This window comes from Talpa europaea (genome assembly GCF_964194135.1).
Source record: "Talpa europaea genome assembly, chromosome: 15".
Classification (NCBI taxonomy): Eukaryota; Metazoa; Chordata; class Mammalia; order Eulipotyphla; family Talpidae; genus Talpa; species Talpa europaea.
In genome coordinates, this window is record NC_140083.1 from 9,824,930 (window position 1) to 9,841,765 (window position 16,836).

At 39.0% G+C, this 16,836-nt stretch overlaps 1 protein-coding gene across 5 annotated transcripts in view; it reads right to left on the reverse strand.

Annotated features, from left to right (window-relative positions):
* Positions 1–308: 308 nt before the first annotated feature.
* Positions 309–16,836, reverse strand: part of RIC8B (RIC8 guanine nucleotide exchange factor B) — a gene marked incomplete at both ends in the record, with an annotated part of 86,447 nt that continues 69,919 nt past the window's right edge. For 2 of the 5 annotated variants that reach the window (XM_084254746.1, XM_084254745.1), the window contains 2 exons: positions 309–420; positions 13,598–13,717. In XM_084254746.1, coding sequence (XP_084110872.1) covers positions 309–420; positions 13,598–13,717 — 232 coding nt within the window. Of the gene's footprint in view, positions 421–10,634; positions 10,675–13,597; positions 13,718–16,836 lie in introns of those variants that run through there. The other 3 variants (XM_084254749.1, XM_084254748.1, XM_084254747.1) reach the window with 2 other exon arrangements.

Sequence of the window (16,836 nt, forward strand, 5' to 3'; positions counted from 1 at the left end):
AGAACTGCCAGATTCAACCAGGGCTGCTTTACAGAATGAGGTCCTTCAGTTCCACCCCGACGAAATGGAATTATTCTTTTCTGCGTCTAGCCCCCGCGGCTCTGTCTAACTGCAGCTCTGAATGAATGCCTCGATATCGCAAAAACACAGGATCACCTCTTAAATATGCTGGATTCTCAATGAGTAAACCAGTTAATGTGTTTCTAGCCAAAGCAAGGGCATAAATGTTTTAGAGAAAAAGATTCCCCTGGAGCTACAGAGAAAAGATGCTGATAAAAGCAATATTGAGAGTTGAGCAGGTGATGCTTTCAGTCCGTGTCGGAGCTGGTCTCTTCGATGACAGAGTACTGACTGAGTGCTTCCTCCAAAGGCGTTATTGTCCCATCAGGTTTTAGTCCCATTGGTTTAAGCAACTCCTCTCTGGAAAAAGAGATAAAAGAGAGAGAAAAAAAAAAGTATTCACCAGCATCACACACATACCCCCTCCCTCCACCCCAATCCACATCCTTTTAAAAAGAAAGTCTTTAAAAACCCAAGTATTTTTCCTCCGGCTCTCTGTGTGTTCGTAACAGGAGAGATGAAAGGGGCATGGAAAGAAAAAGAGGGAGATAAAAGACTTCACTCACACAGGCCGAACCTCCTAAGCCAATTAAAAGTAGGAGAAGTCAAGGTCTAAGTGGGCTCGGGACGAGGAGCAGGCCTCTTCTGTCTTTAGTAATTCACTTTCCCCTCTGCTGTGGGTGACTTTTGTTTTGGTGAAGGTGAAGCTGCCAAAATTTCACCTGGCCCAGTGGGCCAGGCCCAGGAGTGTGAGGATACATGTGCATTTCATCCACCAGGAGAAATCTCGCCTCGCCACTCTCTAGTGATCCATCGGTGCTTACTGATACATTTCAAATTGGTTGGCCTTTCCTTTTTCTCTTCTAAACACTATAGCTTTTGTTTGTGGCAGTTTAATTATGGGATCGACAGCCATTTTAATCTCTTCAAAGCTCCCCAACTGCCTCTTTTCAGCTAATCCAATTATATCTACTCCACAAGTTACAGCCTCATCTAAAGATGATTAATTATTGATTAAGCCAATCAAAAAGCATTAGGGAAGATTTACTTAATCTTTTCATGGGCTCTTATTTATTACATGGAGATTATGGCGACTGTACCTGTTGAGCTGCTAGCTCCAGGCCTTCTCCCACCCCAAGTCAGCAGCGTACTTTAACAGTGGCCCTAATGCAGCAGATGAGCTGCTTAAAATTCATCTCACAGAAATGGGCAGCACCCTTTGAAAGCATGTCTGTAGCCAAGAGTCCACATGATAGCAGCCACAATGTTTTTGGGATCTGGGACAAAGGGAAATAATAAAACCCCCTTCCTCTCTGCCTCCTTGCTGCTGGCCCGTAGGCCAGCACAAAGGTCTCCTTCCGGGGACGGGCCAGCCACCCAGCAGTGTGATGGTGTTAGGGGCACAGTGAAACATCCTGGGGAGGAGCCAGAACAGTTCAGTGGTCACTGGGTAAGCCAACAGGAGCCAATTAGGCTCCTCGCTGGCCCTAGAAGATTTTGATAGTCTGAAACAGCTATTTGAGTAATGTGAATGGCTGACAGCAAAAGTGGACCCTCCGGAATGTCATAAAGTAGGAAACGTGTTTATTGATCCAAGAAATGGTGTCGGAATCATACAACTTAAAAGTGAAACGGACTTAGAGATCATTTAGTCCAACCCCCTCATTTAATGAAGGAGACTGAGTGACTTACCCAAGGTCACATATCTTGTGGCAGAGTTAGGCTGCCCGTGAGGATCAGGTAAAACATTCAATATAATGGAATAATAAGTTGTGCTATAATAGCATCATGAGCAAAGAACAGGTAGCTCCTCAGATGAGCACAGACCAAACTGTGGCCCAGAGTACTTCAAAGAGACTGAGTAAAGGGTGCAGTATGGTCCCATGCACTGGTGTGATTTTGTAACCTCTCCTTGGACTGTGTCAATTTTCTGTCTCTGTGCAATCATTAAGCTGTGATGGGGCTCATTAAGCACTGGGCCTAGTGCTTGGGGAAGAGGTGAGGGTCGATGAAGGAGTGGCAGGAAGCAATGCTACAAGGGTAGTTTGGGATCTCTAGTCAAGTATCTTAAATGCCAGGTTGGGCGCTTGGGTTTACCCTAGAAAGAATGTGCGATCAGGTCTGTGTTACAGGGAGTAACCTTTGGCAGCTGTGTGGGAGACACACTGCATGGGAGGAAACTTAACAGTGTATGTACAGGAGATGAGGCAAAGCTGGATTATGGCTGTGGGAAGAAAAGAGAACGTGGCTGAGGTAGATCTGTGATCTACTGAAAGGGCGGGGGAGCTCTGGGGGATGAGTCAGGAGCAGAGTGGCCCGTGGCTTCTGCCCAAGACCAGTGGATGGTGATACCATTGGCTGGAGGAAGAACCCAGAGAGGGAGCAGTCTGATGGGGAGAGGCTGCTCTCTTTCAGGACATGAAGAGCTTGTCCTTGCATGACAACCAGATAGAAATGGTTAGTAAAGAGCTAGAAACAGTCTGTTTCCATTAAAATATCTTTCTGGCATGGCTATGCACCTCACATCTTTAAGAATTTCGGTTCTAACTGGCTGTACGGAAGGGTTTTGTGGTACTGGACACTTAGCGAATAACTGATACAAAAGGAGAAGGAGACCGCCTATCGGGAATGAAACATTAAGAGTTCCAAGGTCTACAGAGGTCGGTGGGCTGATGGCCCAATAAAGTGGGGTAGAGGAGAAGGGCAGGGACGGCCAGGCAGAGTAGGGGTGGCAGATGGGACAGGGGAGTTCTCCCAAGACGGTGATGAACTGCTCGGTGGACAAGACACCGCCCTAGCACCACCGCGTCTCTTCGATAACAGACACTGGGGTAGCCACCGGTGTGGACTAAGTAGCTAGCGCTTTCTCATCCAAACCCGTGAGGAATAGTTTCGAATCAAGTCCAATAGTTTCATCCCTCCTCCTCCTTAGTGTACTTTTATAATAGAAATACCGAAAGGCATTACGTAAGTTTTACGGCCAAATGACGGGATTTTAGCTACAGAATAAACTTCCTAAGATATGTTAATTTCTACTTACCAAGCATGTATTTGTAACACCCTTCTATTAACATGGAAGCTCTTCTGTGGGCACAAATTATTTTCCTTTCCACAGGGCTCTAGGGACTGCCAGAACTTACTGACAGTGATAAGTAGCCACATACTCATCCAACTGTGCAAATGAGTTAAGGCAGCAGTGTGATACGGCAGTAAGGATAAAAAAAAATCTGTTTGAAGTCTTAGTTCTTCCACTGTGAATTATGTGAGCTTGGGTAAGTCCTGGGAGTCTCATCGTCCCCGGCTGTGAAGTGGGGATTATGATACTAGCTCTGCCTACTTCCCAGTGATCCAGTAAGGAGTAACAACAAAGTAGATGGGAGAGCTCTGTGGCCTGCAAGGGAGTCCTAAATATCAGTTATTGTTACTGTGGCACAGTGAAAAGACATTTAGATCCTGGATCCCCACCACTCACTAGCAGTGACACCTATAGCTCTCTGAACTTCAATTTTTTGTTTTAGAGAATTGTGTGGTCATGAGGTCAAAGTTCATTGTGCACAGTGCAGTGGCTGGAATGTAACTGGAACCCCCAAGATGCATTTCCTATTCATATGTACTTAGGGACGGTTTCCCCGTGCTTCTAAGGGCACTCTTTGGGAATAAGTCAGAAAAATATGCAGAAGCAAATAAAAGACATGGTCCCTGTCCTCAGGAAGCTTTTAGTCAGTTCAGAAGATAAAACACACACACATTAAACAATATTAAAAGAATTACAGAACAGCAGATTAACAAGCTTAAGATGATTAACAGGCAGAGCCCTGCTTTCCTGAGCTTGACAGTTTGGCACACCCTTACTCTATTTGCAATTTCTTTCAAGTGGAGAATTCTTGTCCTGTTTGGGAGTGGAAGAGAGAGGCTCACTTATGGAGATGTGACTGTTTGCTCTTATGGACCCCAGGCTTCCCAAATCCTCACCTGAGTATTTCTGATCTTTTCCCTCGCTATCATATGTGACTAATAGCCCACAAATGCCAAAATGAAATCTTTGACATAGTCTCATTCCTAAAAGGTCTGGTTACACTGGACTGTTTGATTTAATAAGATCTGTTGTAACTAGATCAGCAAGATGTAGACACAGAATGAGAAGCTTTAATGAAAACCACAGAAATGTTATTCCACCAGTCATATGGGCTATGCACATGTGGGAGGGACACGCTGGTCACAGGCTCCTGCAGGAGATGGACTCAGGGCCAGACTATAACGGTGGTGACGGACATGGATTCACGGGGAGAGAGAGAACCCAGAAGCAGAAGAATTAGTCAAGCAAAGGCACAGAAGCAAGAGTTAGTTGTATGCAGGGACTGGCAAGCAGGCTGGCTTGGCTGAGGTAAAGGAAAAGGAAAGCTCAAAACAGATATGGGGTACAAAAGAGGATTTGAATGGAGATTTCGAAATTCTAGGTTGACAAGTCTGGATTTGAGTACAGAGGTATTGTCGTCTAGTTCAAGGGCCCCACATCTTTAAGAATAATTACTGAAAATCTCATTACAAAGTTTAAAAATTATGAAACAATATTGCTGACATACTAAAATGTATGTTATATGCTTTAGTCAATTTTCATATCCCTATATGTCTAGCACAGTGCCTTGCGGATAGCAGATCCTCAATAAGTGTTACTGAACTAAAGTTCATTGCAGTTGAGAATATCTTGCACTTTCATAAAAGGAATGTTTTATAAATCCTATCTTTTATAGGATTCTTAATCAACCACAATCAAGAGAAAAGCTAGATCTTTGGGTAAAGATTCACTTGCATCAAGATTTAGTTAGGAAAGATAACAGCATTCTAATTCTGCATCATGCTTTTGGGGATTTCTTGTTCTCTACAAGACTGTGAGCAACTTGAGGGCAGAGTCCATGTCTTACCTGGCTGTAATCTGAAGTATCTAGTATAGAACAGGGCACACAGCAGGTGCTCACTACATGTTTACTGAAGAGTACAGTACAGAGATCATACATAAATGGAAAATGGTAGAGAACCATTTATTGGGAAGCATTCTCATATAATTTTAACTAATTTTCCCTGACAAATGTTATCAGGCATTCTGACAGATCAGCATATGTCAGGCCCCTCTTGTACCATGCAGCCTGGAATTCCCAACCAATGATTGGTATAGAATTAGTTACTTATATTCAGGGCATCAGGATGTCTATATTCTAGTCTTCTACTAACTTGCTAGGTGTCTGGGGGCAAGTCATTGCTTTTTCTGGGCTTCAGTCTTCCCATCTATAAAATGAAGGGGTTGGACAAGATGATCCCCAAGATTCTATTTTAAGCATCTAAATGTTAGACTACTAAATAATTTTGATCTATTTTAAAAGTTGCTAGGTTTTTAAGACACTCAGCACTACTCAGTCTTTGTTTCTAATCAAGATATTCTAAACCTTGGAGTCAAACACATCATCCCACCTAATTGTCACTGACAGACAGCAAGACCACAAATCCTTTCTGCAAAACTACCAGTAGATCATTAGAATGATTACAAAAGTAAATCAAAGCAATGGCAAAAGTTACAAGGAAGGATCTAAATCCAATCATGGCCCTCAATAAACAGGCCATTTCATGAAGAGTTTACTGGTTCTAAATTATGAAGGTCCCAGCTAAAAAGGATGGCTAGGTGTCAGCTATATGTACATCGTGGTAAAACGGATACTATATATTGAAATGTGCATTAGGATTAAGATATTCACATAGCAACAACTCCTTCATACTTACCTTCAATGCTATACACAGGCCTTAACATAAGTTAAGACTGCCCTCGTTATCATCAAAAAGTACAGTGATGTCTACTGGATAAAGAGCCCATTCTAGGCACTGTGACAGTATCATGGCGGGCTTCTCATCTGATCAGGCATCTGGCCAGGGAAGAGATAAGCCTCCAAGAATGTTCAACTGGAACGAAACATCATTTAGAAATTTGATCTTACTAAACGATAAGGAATCATAATCTATAAGGGCTTGGCCAGGCACGAGGACACAGATAAAGCACGTCCAAGAAAAGAAACCCTATTTTGCCCCGGTCTAACCAATGGGACTGCTAATGGAAACCAAAAAATACTTCAGGGGTGGGAGATTATGGGACTTATACCATATTCAAAATTTTCTGGTCTGGTGTTTGGTTTTTTTTTTTTTTTTCCCCCCCAGATAAAATTTAATATTTTCCTGAGCCACCATTTCCCTGTAAGTATGACACCCTAGAATGCCTGGGCTTATATAACTTCTCGGGACCTTAGAGAAGGTTCCTTTCTTTTTTGGGCTTCTGTTTCCTATGTAACTCTTTACCCCAGAAATGACAGTGCAATATTGGGGCTCAGTCACTAACCCAATCGCACATTATAGGCCAGATTTGTATGTGTATAAAACACCTTACTTGACCTGGAAGCAAGAGAATACTCTTGCCCGCAGCACATGTTTTTGTGCAATACAAACAAAGCATTCAATTCAAGTGTACTTGTTGAAAAACAGGACATAATTAAGCAGTTGGTAAAATGCATTCTTGTTTCCCACTTGCAGATCTCCCAAGAGTCCCTTCGAATTTACCTATACGAGTTTCAGCTTCCCGCTTGCCACTTAGCTTGATAACGACTCAAAAATCATTCCCTTGTTTTCAAGGGCTCTTCTTTCTTGTCTGCTCTGTGTACTACAGGGCAGTATTGACACATGGAATTAATGACAGGGTCTGTAATGAAACAACAGTCATGCAAACACCAGTCTGCTCTTTTGATAAAACAGCATGTTAGAGACCTATTCACCTCCCTCTAATTGAGTACTGCATAATAGTTCTGATCCTTTTATGTAACATATTTTGTTCTATGATTAGAAAAGAAGAAAGGGAGGGGGCTATGAGGCATTGCTTCCTTCAATCACCCCGTGATTAATTCTCTGTTTTTAATGAGGGTGGCTGCTATTTAGGCAGGTTCTGTTACATACTTGTTTTGTTGACTTCTGCACAATGTGTAAGAAAACCCAAGATGGGATAATTGGGGACCATTTCTTTGGCACAGGGATTCGTGCTCTATTAATGTAAGGTTGGCTTGGAAAAAGGAACCCTCACATTTTTAAGTTTGCCATTTCATATTTAATTCCTTTTCACACTTGAAAGAGAGGATGATAAACTAGTATATAAAGAAAGCATTTTAATTAACAGCTTTTCCAAGATGCCTGCTAGAATGGAGTCTGTGATAGCCCCAAGAAAAAAGCTCTGTAATCTCTGCTGTAATCAAGTGTGAGAGTACATCTTAATTCAAGATACAGTCCATAATCCACTGAACAACAATGGATTTCTTGTGATATTCTTGCGTCTAACCCTTTTTTCTCACAAAAATAATATAACCTTTGGCCCTGGCTAACATGTTCAGTTACATACTGTGAACAGCGTCCCTTGGGCATTGGCCCTAAACCTTCATCTTTCATCAGGTGGCTTCCTAGTGTTGATCAGTCCAGTGACCTTTCACTTAGCCATCAGCCCAGTAGAAAGGATATGGCAGTTTTTCCATAGCAAAATCTAGATCTTCAGGTTGCATCTTTCAGAAGTACTGTGAGATCCTTCCCTCATGCCTTACCATCATGTTTTGGGGTGGGTACAACTGGGAAGGTAAAATATGTAGCATAAAAATATCACTCCCAAGTCAAAGGGATATGACGTATCATCCATACCACATCCTTACGCTTTGAGATGGTAGCTGCAAGTTGCCTACAATCCCATAGGGAAGCCACGTCAAAATTAGGTTTGCTTAATGAGATAACATTAAAATATAATTTGTTAGACTACCTATAATCATTTTTTCAAAAGAAAAAGACTTATTTCTATAGCAATTTTACTGGTTTTTTTCATACAAAGTTTTGGGTTTTTTGGGGGGGATTGTAGTATAGGTTATTTATTTAGCATCTGACATAATACTTGAGTTTATTTATGGAATGAAAAAGCAAGAATACATGTCTTCAAAACCTATATCCTCTTCTCAGGTAAATATGCTTACTACTTGTCTTTATTTAAAGCTTAGAATGTCACATTAAAAATCATATTGACACATTTTTGAGAGCTGATGGCAATTTTTCAAAAAACAACAAGTTTTGGAGTCTGAGAACTGAGTCCAGGATGTCATTAACCAGATGTCTAATCTTGTGTTGATCTTTGGTCCCAATAAAATACCTATTGCTCTAATTCCTAGGGCTGTTTTAATGATCAATGGAGATTTTTAAACTTTAAAGCGCTATATAAATATTAGTCTTTTATTCTCATTTCCATTAGAAGATATTATGCAAAGTTTCTAAAAATTTGCTACCCACCTCACATTAAATAGCATGGTTAAGAAAATATAGAGAAAGAGGTAGTGCCAGAAGAACAAATTTTAGTTTTATCCTTAAATAAAGGTGTTCGTTATTATTTCTTGGTAATTTCTCTATACAACTTTTCTATCCTGTTTCCAAATTTGCACAAGAGCCAACGGACACCGCTGAATAAAGTAAAAGAATAACAAGTTATTACATGCTCTTCCCAACTAAAAAAACTTAAAAGTTAGAGGAGGGTAACTAAGAGTAACTATCCAGTGATATTATTCTTATTTGATATTTCTCCGAGACAGAAGCCACTGCATCTCGTGCTTAACGCAAGAGGTCCATGTAGTCATTCTTCAAGTGACAATGACTACCAACAGGCACTACACAAAGGTAGTATGACATCCTACTTACAGGTGTCTAACCAGTGGCAGGACTTCTATAACCTAAAGATATAAAATACCAAGTTTTCAAATTATTCCTCTCCTGCCACTTTAAGGATGTGTTAATTGGATCCTTGATTCTTTAATTGAACTTCTAAGCAACCTGATCGTATATTTTAATGATATAGAATAGCACTGTCTAACAGAAATACAATGTAAGCCCTTTATGTAATCTTAAATGTTCCAATAGTCATATAGAAAAGGTAAGGCAAGACAGGTAAAAATGTATTTTGTTTAACCTATCAAAAATATTTTAACATTAAAGCCATATGAAACAGTTACTGAATTATTTTACATTCTTTTTTGATGGTCTTTGAAAGTTGATGAATACTTAATATTTATATTCAGCTTAACCATATTTCAGTGCTTAGGAGTCATATAGGCTAGTGGTAACCAGACTAGACACAAGATTTCTTTATACTTTACAATAGATCTCATAATGCTTTAAAATTGGATCACATTCCTGAAATGTACTTGAAAAGCAATTCCTTGACTAGTTCATCATAAAGGTGGTATAATTAGTTTAATTAGTTATTTTTGTAAGCAGAGTAATTTGCTTCTAAGAAAAATTTACAACTTTTCAGTCATGAATCACTTGTCCCAACTTTAGGATGTTTGAAACTATTCCCATATAATACTGCCTGTATTCATTCAGAAAGTCTTGTCCCAAATCGTACACAATGGCTGGAAAAAATATTTAGATAAGGAGAAAAGGAAGAGATGGGAAAAATTTATATAAACTTCAGAAGATTTTGATAGAATATATTAGCAAAAAGGCAATGTACTTTGTTAAACAGTGATGGGGTAGAGAAGATTAATGAGTCCTACTTCCAATTAAGGAACTAAAGAAGATTAGAAAAGTCAAAACAAAACTGGAAATATTTCCCTTAGCTTAAGCCAACCAACGCTTAGCTCCTCTTTTCTGGAGGAGGCTGCATTATTACATATGAGTTGTGTGCTGTAGCTTGGGTGAATGCAATTGTATTAGCCACACCGGACTTGCTTAACCATACATGAGTCCCATTCTAATTTCCCACTTAAGTTGCAGGGACTTATTTTTTTTCCAATTCAGAGAAGGAAAGAAGAGGTGGAGAGGCAAGCAAATTTCTTCCCCCTTTCTACAATATCATGCTTCGGGAGTTAATGCTTATGTTTGATAAATATTACAATAATCATTCCATGGGAATAATATATCCTTATAATTAAATCAGTCAGTTATAGGCCGAAGTACTTTATGGAATTCCTTTCTAGCCCTGAATTTTATGACATCTTGCCAAGACATGATACTGACAAAAGAATACTTTAAAGTCGTAAACCATGTAGGTTATTTTGTAGAGCAGAAAACTGACCTTCAGATTTGGAGATCAGCTGTGCTCATCATTTCATCATCACATACTGGGGAAACCACAGGGTACAAGGCACTGTACTAGCTAGATGTGATGAGATTTATAGGGTTCAGGTTAGTCACAAACTCTGAAGGCTTCATTTATATCTGTCATAAATGCAATCCTTAGACTAAAAAAGTTGTTTGGAATATTACTAAGTCAGCTGGAATTCACGGGGAGGATAATGAATTCTAATCTCTCCAATATCCATGAAGATCAAACTGCTAAGGTAGTTTCTAGCTATGTCCAGCAAGGAGGCAAAAATGGAAATTTAATTTTAATTTTTACATTGGTGGTTTTTATAGTTTTGGTAGTGAATAACACCTACATCCTACACCAGGCTCAGAACAGTACTTGGCATGACCAACCTTAGTCATCACATTGGTAAGTGCTTTGGCACGGGCCACTGTTGCTAACCACCATCCTGGTGCAGGTCCTTCACATCTGCTCTCCTATGGATGGAAAAAAGGAAGTGTCTAGTGTCCATTCTTTGGCCACATCACCTCCAATCCTGTCCTTTACTCACATGCCTTTAAATTCAGGCTCAGGAGAAAATGATTTCATTTTTGAGAAGGAAAGTTATTCAGACAAAGCTGCAGTACACTTTGAGCACAATAGAGTTGGTGGGATGCAGAACCTCCTTAGAGTGACATTTGAGGGAACTAACCAGTAGCACAATGCTGAAGAGGATGATTAGGAAGTGTTCTGGCAAACACTGACTCTGACAGACACAGGAGCACAGTGGACAGAGCAAAGGTCTTGCATTCTGGAAAATGAAGTTCCTAATCTTACTTTATTATGAAACTAGAAAAAGAATGTATGTGAAAGTGTTTTGTAAATTGTATAAAAGGAAATGGATTATCATTAACTTGGAAATGATCTCGGCAATTCTTTGGGCCTTGCTTTCCCCTATGGTAAGTCTGACAACCTGTTAATCAAATAATGATAAAACAAAACAAGCTCTTTGGAAGAAAGATGCATGTGTGAATACCAAAGACTTATCCATACATTTCCCTTCACTTGGAATGGTCATTTCTCTGTATTAAACACCTTATCTTAAACTTCATGAATCAGCACAAATGTTACCTTCCCTGTGAAACAGTCCCAGATTTATCTAGACAGAATGAACTGCTCTTTTTCCTGGGTGCTTTCAGTTCAACATTGACCTTATTTTGTTATTTCCTTCCACTTTGAATTCTAGACTAGATTGCAGCCATTTCCTCCACCAAAAACGAGTTTCCCAAAGGTAGAAACTGTCAAGTTAACCTCTGAATCTCCCTCAGCTCCTAGCACAGTGCCTTGCACAGAGTAGCTGCTTAATAAATGACTCCTGATTTGTATTGACTTTAGACTACTTTGGTTTTATGGAATCTTCTTTACTTAAACAAAAAAACCCCATAAAACCAAAACATAACAGTGAAAAGAGAGAAGAAATTTAAGACAAACATATAAGACACATAAAGAATGGTTTCATTCTTTGCATTCCTGCTTTTGGAATGCCCACTGCTGATCTCCATACAGTTCTGTCATAGTTTGTTATTAGTGAGAGCAAATGTTAGAAAGCACAAAAAGGCAGACAATGTAAAAAACCCATTACATTTCATGCAAAAAAGTCTGTTTAGGACTATGCTCAAGGTTGCCTTATGCTTCAACTTTAATGGCAACCACTGAAGTCAACACAATATATATTTGTTCTGCTATAATCGCTAGCACCTTTGGACTGAGCTGGGCATCTGCTGGGTGTTTCTGGGTGAGTTCGCATTTCTTTGAAGCATAGTTTAAATCAATGGCAGTTTGGGTATTTCAGATGCTGTTTATTTATTGGCAGTTTCTTGAATATGTGGATTCTCACAGATTAAAAGAAGGACCTAGTACCTTTGTTTTCTGTTCTTGTTACAGGGATTCCTTAAGAAATGGCATCCCTTTCAGAAATTCAAGTACCTAAATTAAATCTTTCACTTTCTTGGCTTGGAATTTACTCATTCAGAGTATATGAGCTAGTTGAAGTGTATTATTGGTAAGAATGAAATTTATGCAACTTAACTGGCTTATTGCTCTAACTTACTAATATGGGTCTCTCAGGTCCTTGTTTATACTTCCCTCTCCAGCTTCCACCACATGGACTCACTTGACAGTTTTCATGCTAAGGATAGTACTTATACAACTGTTTCAGTAGCTACAGCACATCTTATTCATTCAGAATGTGTTATCCTCTCTCCTGTAGGTTTACCCTATGAGTATCTTCTTTTTGGCTAAATCCTTTCATGGAATATCATGGAAGAACATGTCTGTTCTATACCAAGGTATGAACAATGTCATTTGCAAAGAGCTATCTTTTTGGGAAAGGATGAAATTTAAAAGAACTAGCCATAAAGTCACTAAGTTATAGTCATACTAATATTTATAAATGACGAAGCTACTTATTTCTAAATAACATCTGCCATTTTATCAGCATCCTTTGACGAAAGTTCAGATTGTGCCCGTTTTTTTGTTTCCCTTTAACCAGTTGGCTAAAAAGCCAAAAGGCTGCCCCATTCCAGTTGTTACTTCTTGACTAAGGGTTACTAGTCTTCACATAGTAGTAGTGAGAAAAAGGAGATGACCAGAAGAAATGCACTAAGTGGCAGCTGCCACCAGCACACAGAAACACTCACTCAAGATGGCTTAAAGGAGACAGTGACTCAATGTCTGACTGGAAAATAGAGCAACTCATCCAAGTGTAAAAGCAAGTAATATTTCTATCAACTCCTCCAAAATAACTAGATACTAATTATTATATATTAAATTATTTTCAAAACTGGCTATTTTGGGAGGGAAAGGAGGTATGAAGCAAGAAGGGGAGACTGTTTTCATAACCCCTCATTAGTAGAAGTGCCTATTTCCAGAAATCCATCATTTGAGCTATTCCTTTTCACTTTTTCCTGTTGGGTGCATAACATTTTAGAATTCTTGGTTTCAGCAGCAACCCCAAAAGATATAGAATTGCAGACTTGCACATCAAAAATGAAAAAAAGAAAAAGCATCATGATTTGGAACAAAACCCAAAACAGACTACAACAAAAAGTACAAGAAGCAGCAAAATCATTGAACCTATCTCATAAGCATCTTTTTGAAGACAGGGAGGTTAGTTGGTTAAATGTCACAGTGATCTAGTAGTTACTATCCTAGCTTTCAGTTTAAATGTTTAAGAATGCACATCCAGAAGCGGCACATGTAGAAAAACCATGGTAGCCAAAAGAAAACTGCTGCCTGGGCCACCCTGTTCCAATCAACATGGATTTCCAGAGTTGCTGTTCTATGGTAACTCTCAGTGAGAGAGACAAAGAAATAGAACACTTTTAGAAACCAAGCAAAATATGGATGGGAATACAATACCTGGAAAGTTTATCAAGCATGTTGACAAGTTTCATGGCTTCATATTCTTTTTGTTCTTCTGTCATTTCATCTATGGGGTTTGGCATTGGTTCCTCTAAATGACCAGTGATAAGATTAATGCTACAAAAAGAAAAAAAAGTTATGCTGTATGTTTTAAAATTATGCTCTTTCTATACTTTTCTGGTCCAAGTTGTAAGTTATAATAAGAAAGAGTATAATAGCCAAAAAAAAAAAAAATGGCAATAGCAATTTTATGGTATAGAACTGCTATTGAAATTTAAAAATTAACTTTCCCTACTAATTTGCTTTGGGAATTGGGCAACAGCTATAATTTTTTTTTTTTTAAGTAAAACTAACTTGCTAACTTATTTTTTTAAAAGACATGGTTGATTTTCAAAAATACGAAATTTGGTGCCGTTAGAATAAATATCCTTGGATGCACAGTTTATTTATTAATTATAAGTGAGTAAATGATTTCAGAAGGACAAATCCATTTTGTGATACAGCATAAAACAGTGTGTCAAAAAAATAGGGAAAATGATGGCAGAGAGGCTGGAATCTGAAAATGAAAGCATGCCAATTTATAATCTCAGGAAATTAGTCCATTAGTGAGACCACAGAAGGCAATGAGTGTTTAAATAATAAAAGAGAAAGCAGAAGAACAATTTAATTAGATATGATCTGACCTAGATAAAAAAAAAAAGTAATGAAGCCTATCAAGAGACAGGTATACCATCTGGTTTTCTGTAAACAGATTTACTATAGTACTTAAAATGAACAGCTTTCATAACTTTGCACATAGTTCTAATACCAAACAAGCTATCCTCATAGATAAGAGCTATACTATTGTTCTCTTGAGGTGAAATAAAAGATAGTAATTCTTTTAATGGTTTTTAAATACCTTAACATCTTTCTGAAGAAACAGACAAGAAGTTATAGTATTTTGTACTAGTCAAGTACAGATGGTTTGTTTTAAATGATAGTGAAATATCCCTGCAAACAGCAAATTGCTAGTATATTGCTTTATCAGGTCTACAAACTAATGCAGGCCTTTAGGACAAGCAAATGAGTAAACTGGTCAATGTAACAAGTGGAAATTATTGGGGGTAAACTGGAAAACAGCTAAACTAAATGGAAAAAAATGTAAACCCAAGTGAAGATACTGAGACTGGGGCCTCGGGCAGCCTTCTGCTTAGCAAAGTAACCTACTTTATTGATCAGGGTTCTTTTCACTTGGAGTAAAAGGCCAGGACACTAGGTTATTATTTCCTTTTCTTTTCCTACATTCCTCAGAGGCTACATGACAGAGATTCTTGTAGAAGAACTCAGGGTTCACCATGCTCAAGAACTGAATCTGAAACATCTGTTTAATCATTTTGCATAAGACCTATGTCTAGAGCTATAATCTTTTCCCCTTCAAAGGAGTGCAACCGCCCTCCCCCATTTTATTTTAGACAGATGAAATCCACACAGAAAGCTAATATATAGAGTAGACAAAATGCATACTGCTCAGGCAGAAGAGAGGACAGGGGTGGTCAAGGAGAGTGGGTTTTCAGAGTCCCTTCTATGTGTCTGCACTCATTTCCTTGCAAGGGAGCTCCTAATGCACTTTCAGGAAGTTTGGCGCTCTGGGGAAACAGTCTGGAAACCCACAGGCTTGTGAGTCTTAGGTTTGGCACACATTAAAATCACATGGGAAACTTAAAAGGATTGTACCTCACCTAAGACCAACTGAATCTGTTCTTTTTCAAGTTTTTCAAGTGATTTTGATACACAATTAGGTTAAGAACCACTGAGCCAGACACTCATTGTGTGCTATTAATGCCTCTCCTTTTTTACAGGTGCTCATAAAAGAGAGAAAGGCCTCTAGTTAGCGGTCATTAACAAAAACGCTGAATGGGGTCATCATATTTCTCAAGTCAAGAACAAAGACCCAGACAAGACTTCTGAGAACTATGAAGTTTTAAGATGTATTCGGATGCCACACTGAAAATGTAATTCCACTACCCATCGGTTATCTGCTTAGACATGTAACAATGGGGCATGTTTTCACTGGTTTCCCTCCTGCTAAATTAGAAAAACTAGTCTTTATAAATAAGTAAAGGTACTTATTATTAGAGGCATATACCACCTCCTAAGCAGAGGAAGGAAATTAGGCCTTAGAAGAAGAAAGTGGAAGGTAGATGTATTAACCATGTAGATCATTTTAAGTACTACAGAGCCTTCTTGAGAGAACTTCCCTCAAGTTCAATGGAAGGATGATTTTAAACAGTCAGATCCATAGACTATTTCACAACATATTAGCACATTCAGATTGTACCACAGGGAAAAATGGCCAATTTTCAGGAGGACACACTGGCAAATCTTGTGGGACTGAGTATACCACGACATACAAAGTCAGGATATGAATTCCTGGATCAGGGTACATTTGATTTTTTACTTGGTCTTTTAAGGGCTTAGTAGAAATGATGTGTTTTCCATAAGCTGACCAAGTCCTCTGACATGAGCTCCTAAGTCTCAAAACCTATACCCACTGAGCCAAAAATTCATTCTTGTACAATAAGACTTTTACCATACTTTCCCCATAGGATAAAACATTCCAACCCTGAAAGCCGTTTCAGGGATTCAGGTTTCATTTTTTGCCTTTAAAAAGTCCCTTCCCATCCTCCTAACACTCTTACTCAGAAGAATGTGAACAATGTCACAGAAAACACAAGTTGGTGCACTGAACTATGCCACTCTTAGGTCAGAAATGTCCATGGGCTGGGGACAGGAGGCAGACTTGGACACTACCTTCCTGCTCCCCACTTCCAACCAGTCACATGTAGTTTCCCTACCAAGAGACAAAAAGAAAATCACCACAACAAGGATGTGTGTGAGTTCTCATAAAATAGGTTATTTTTGGCAACCTTTACAGCCTTCACTAGCATAGTCTGAGACTCAACTTTTCGGGTTTCAAGATCTTAACACTAGACTTGTGGGGTTAGTTTTATTTCAAGATCGAGTCTTAGTAGGCTTTAATTATAGTGGATATTTTACTGGGAAATTTTTATCATGATTTTCTCCTACCTTGTCTGCTCCTGCCACCCATCTTCCCAGCACTTCTATGACTACATATGTTTAATTAGATGACAAGAAGTATCTAAACTGTTATCTGTGGAATTTAATTTAGAATTTTGTATTACTCACAGGGCCTGGTATATGAACTGACAGTGGCTATAGGCTTGATGTCAAAAGGA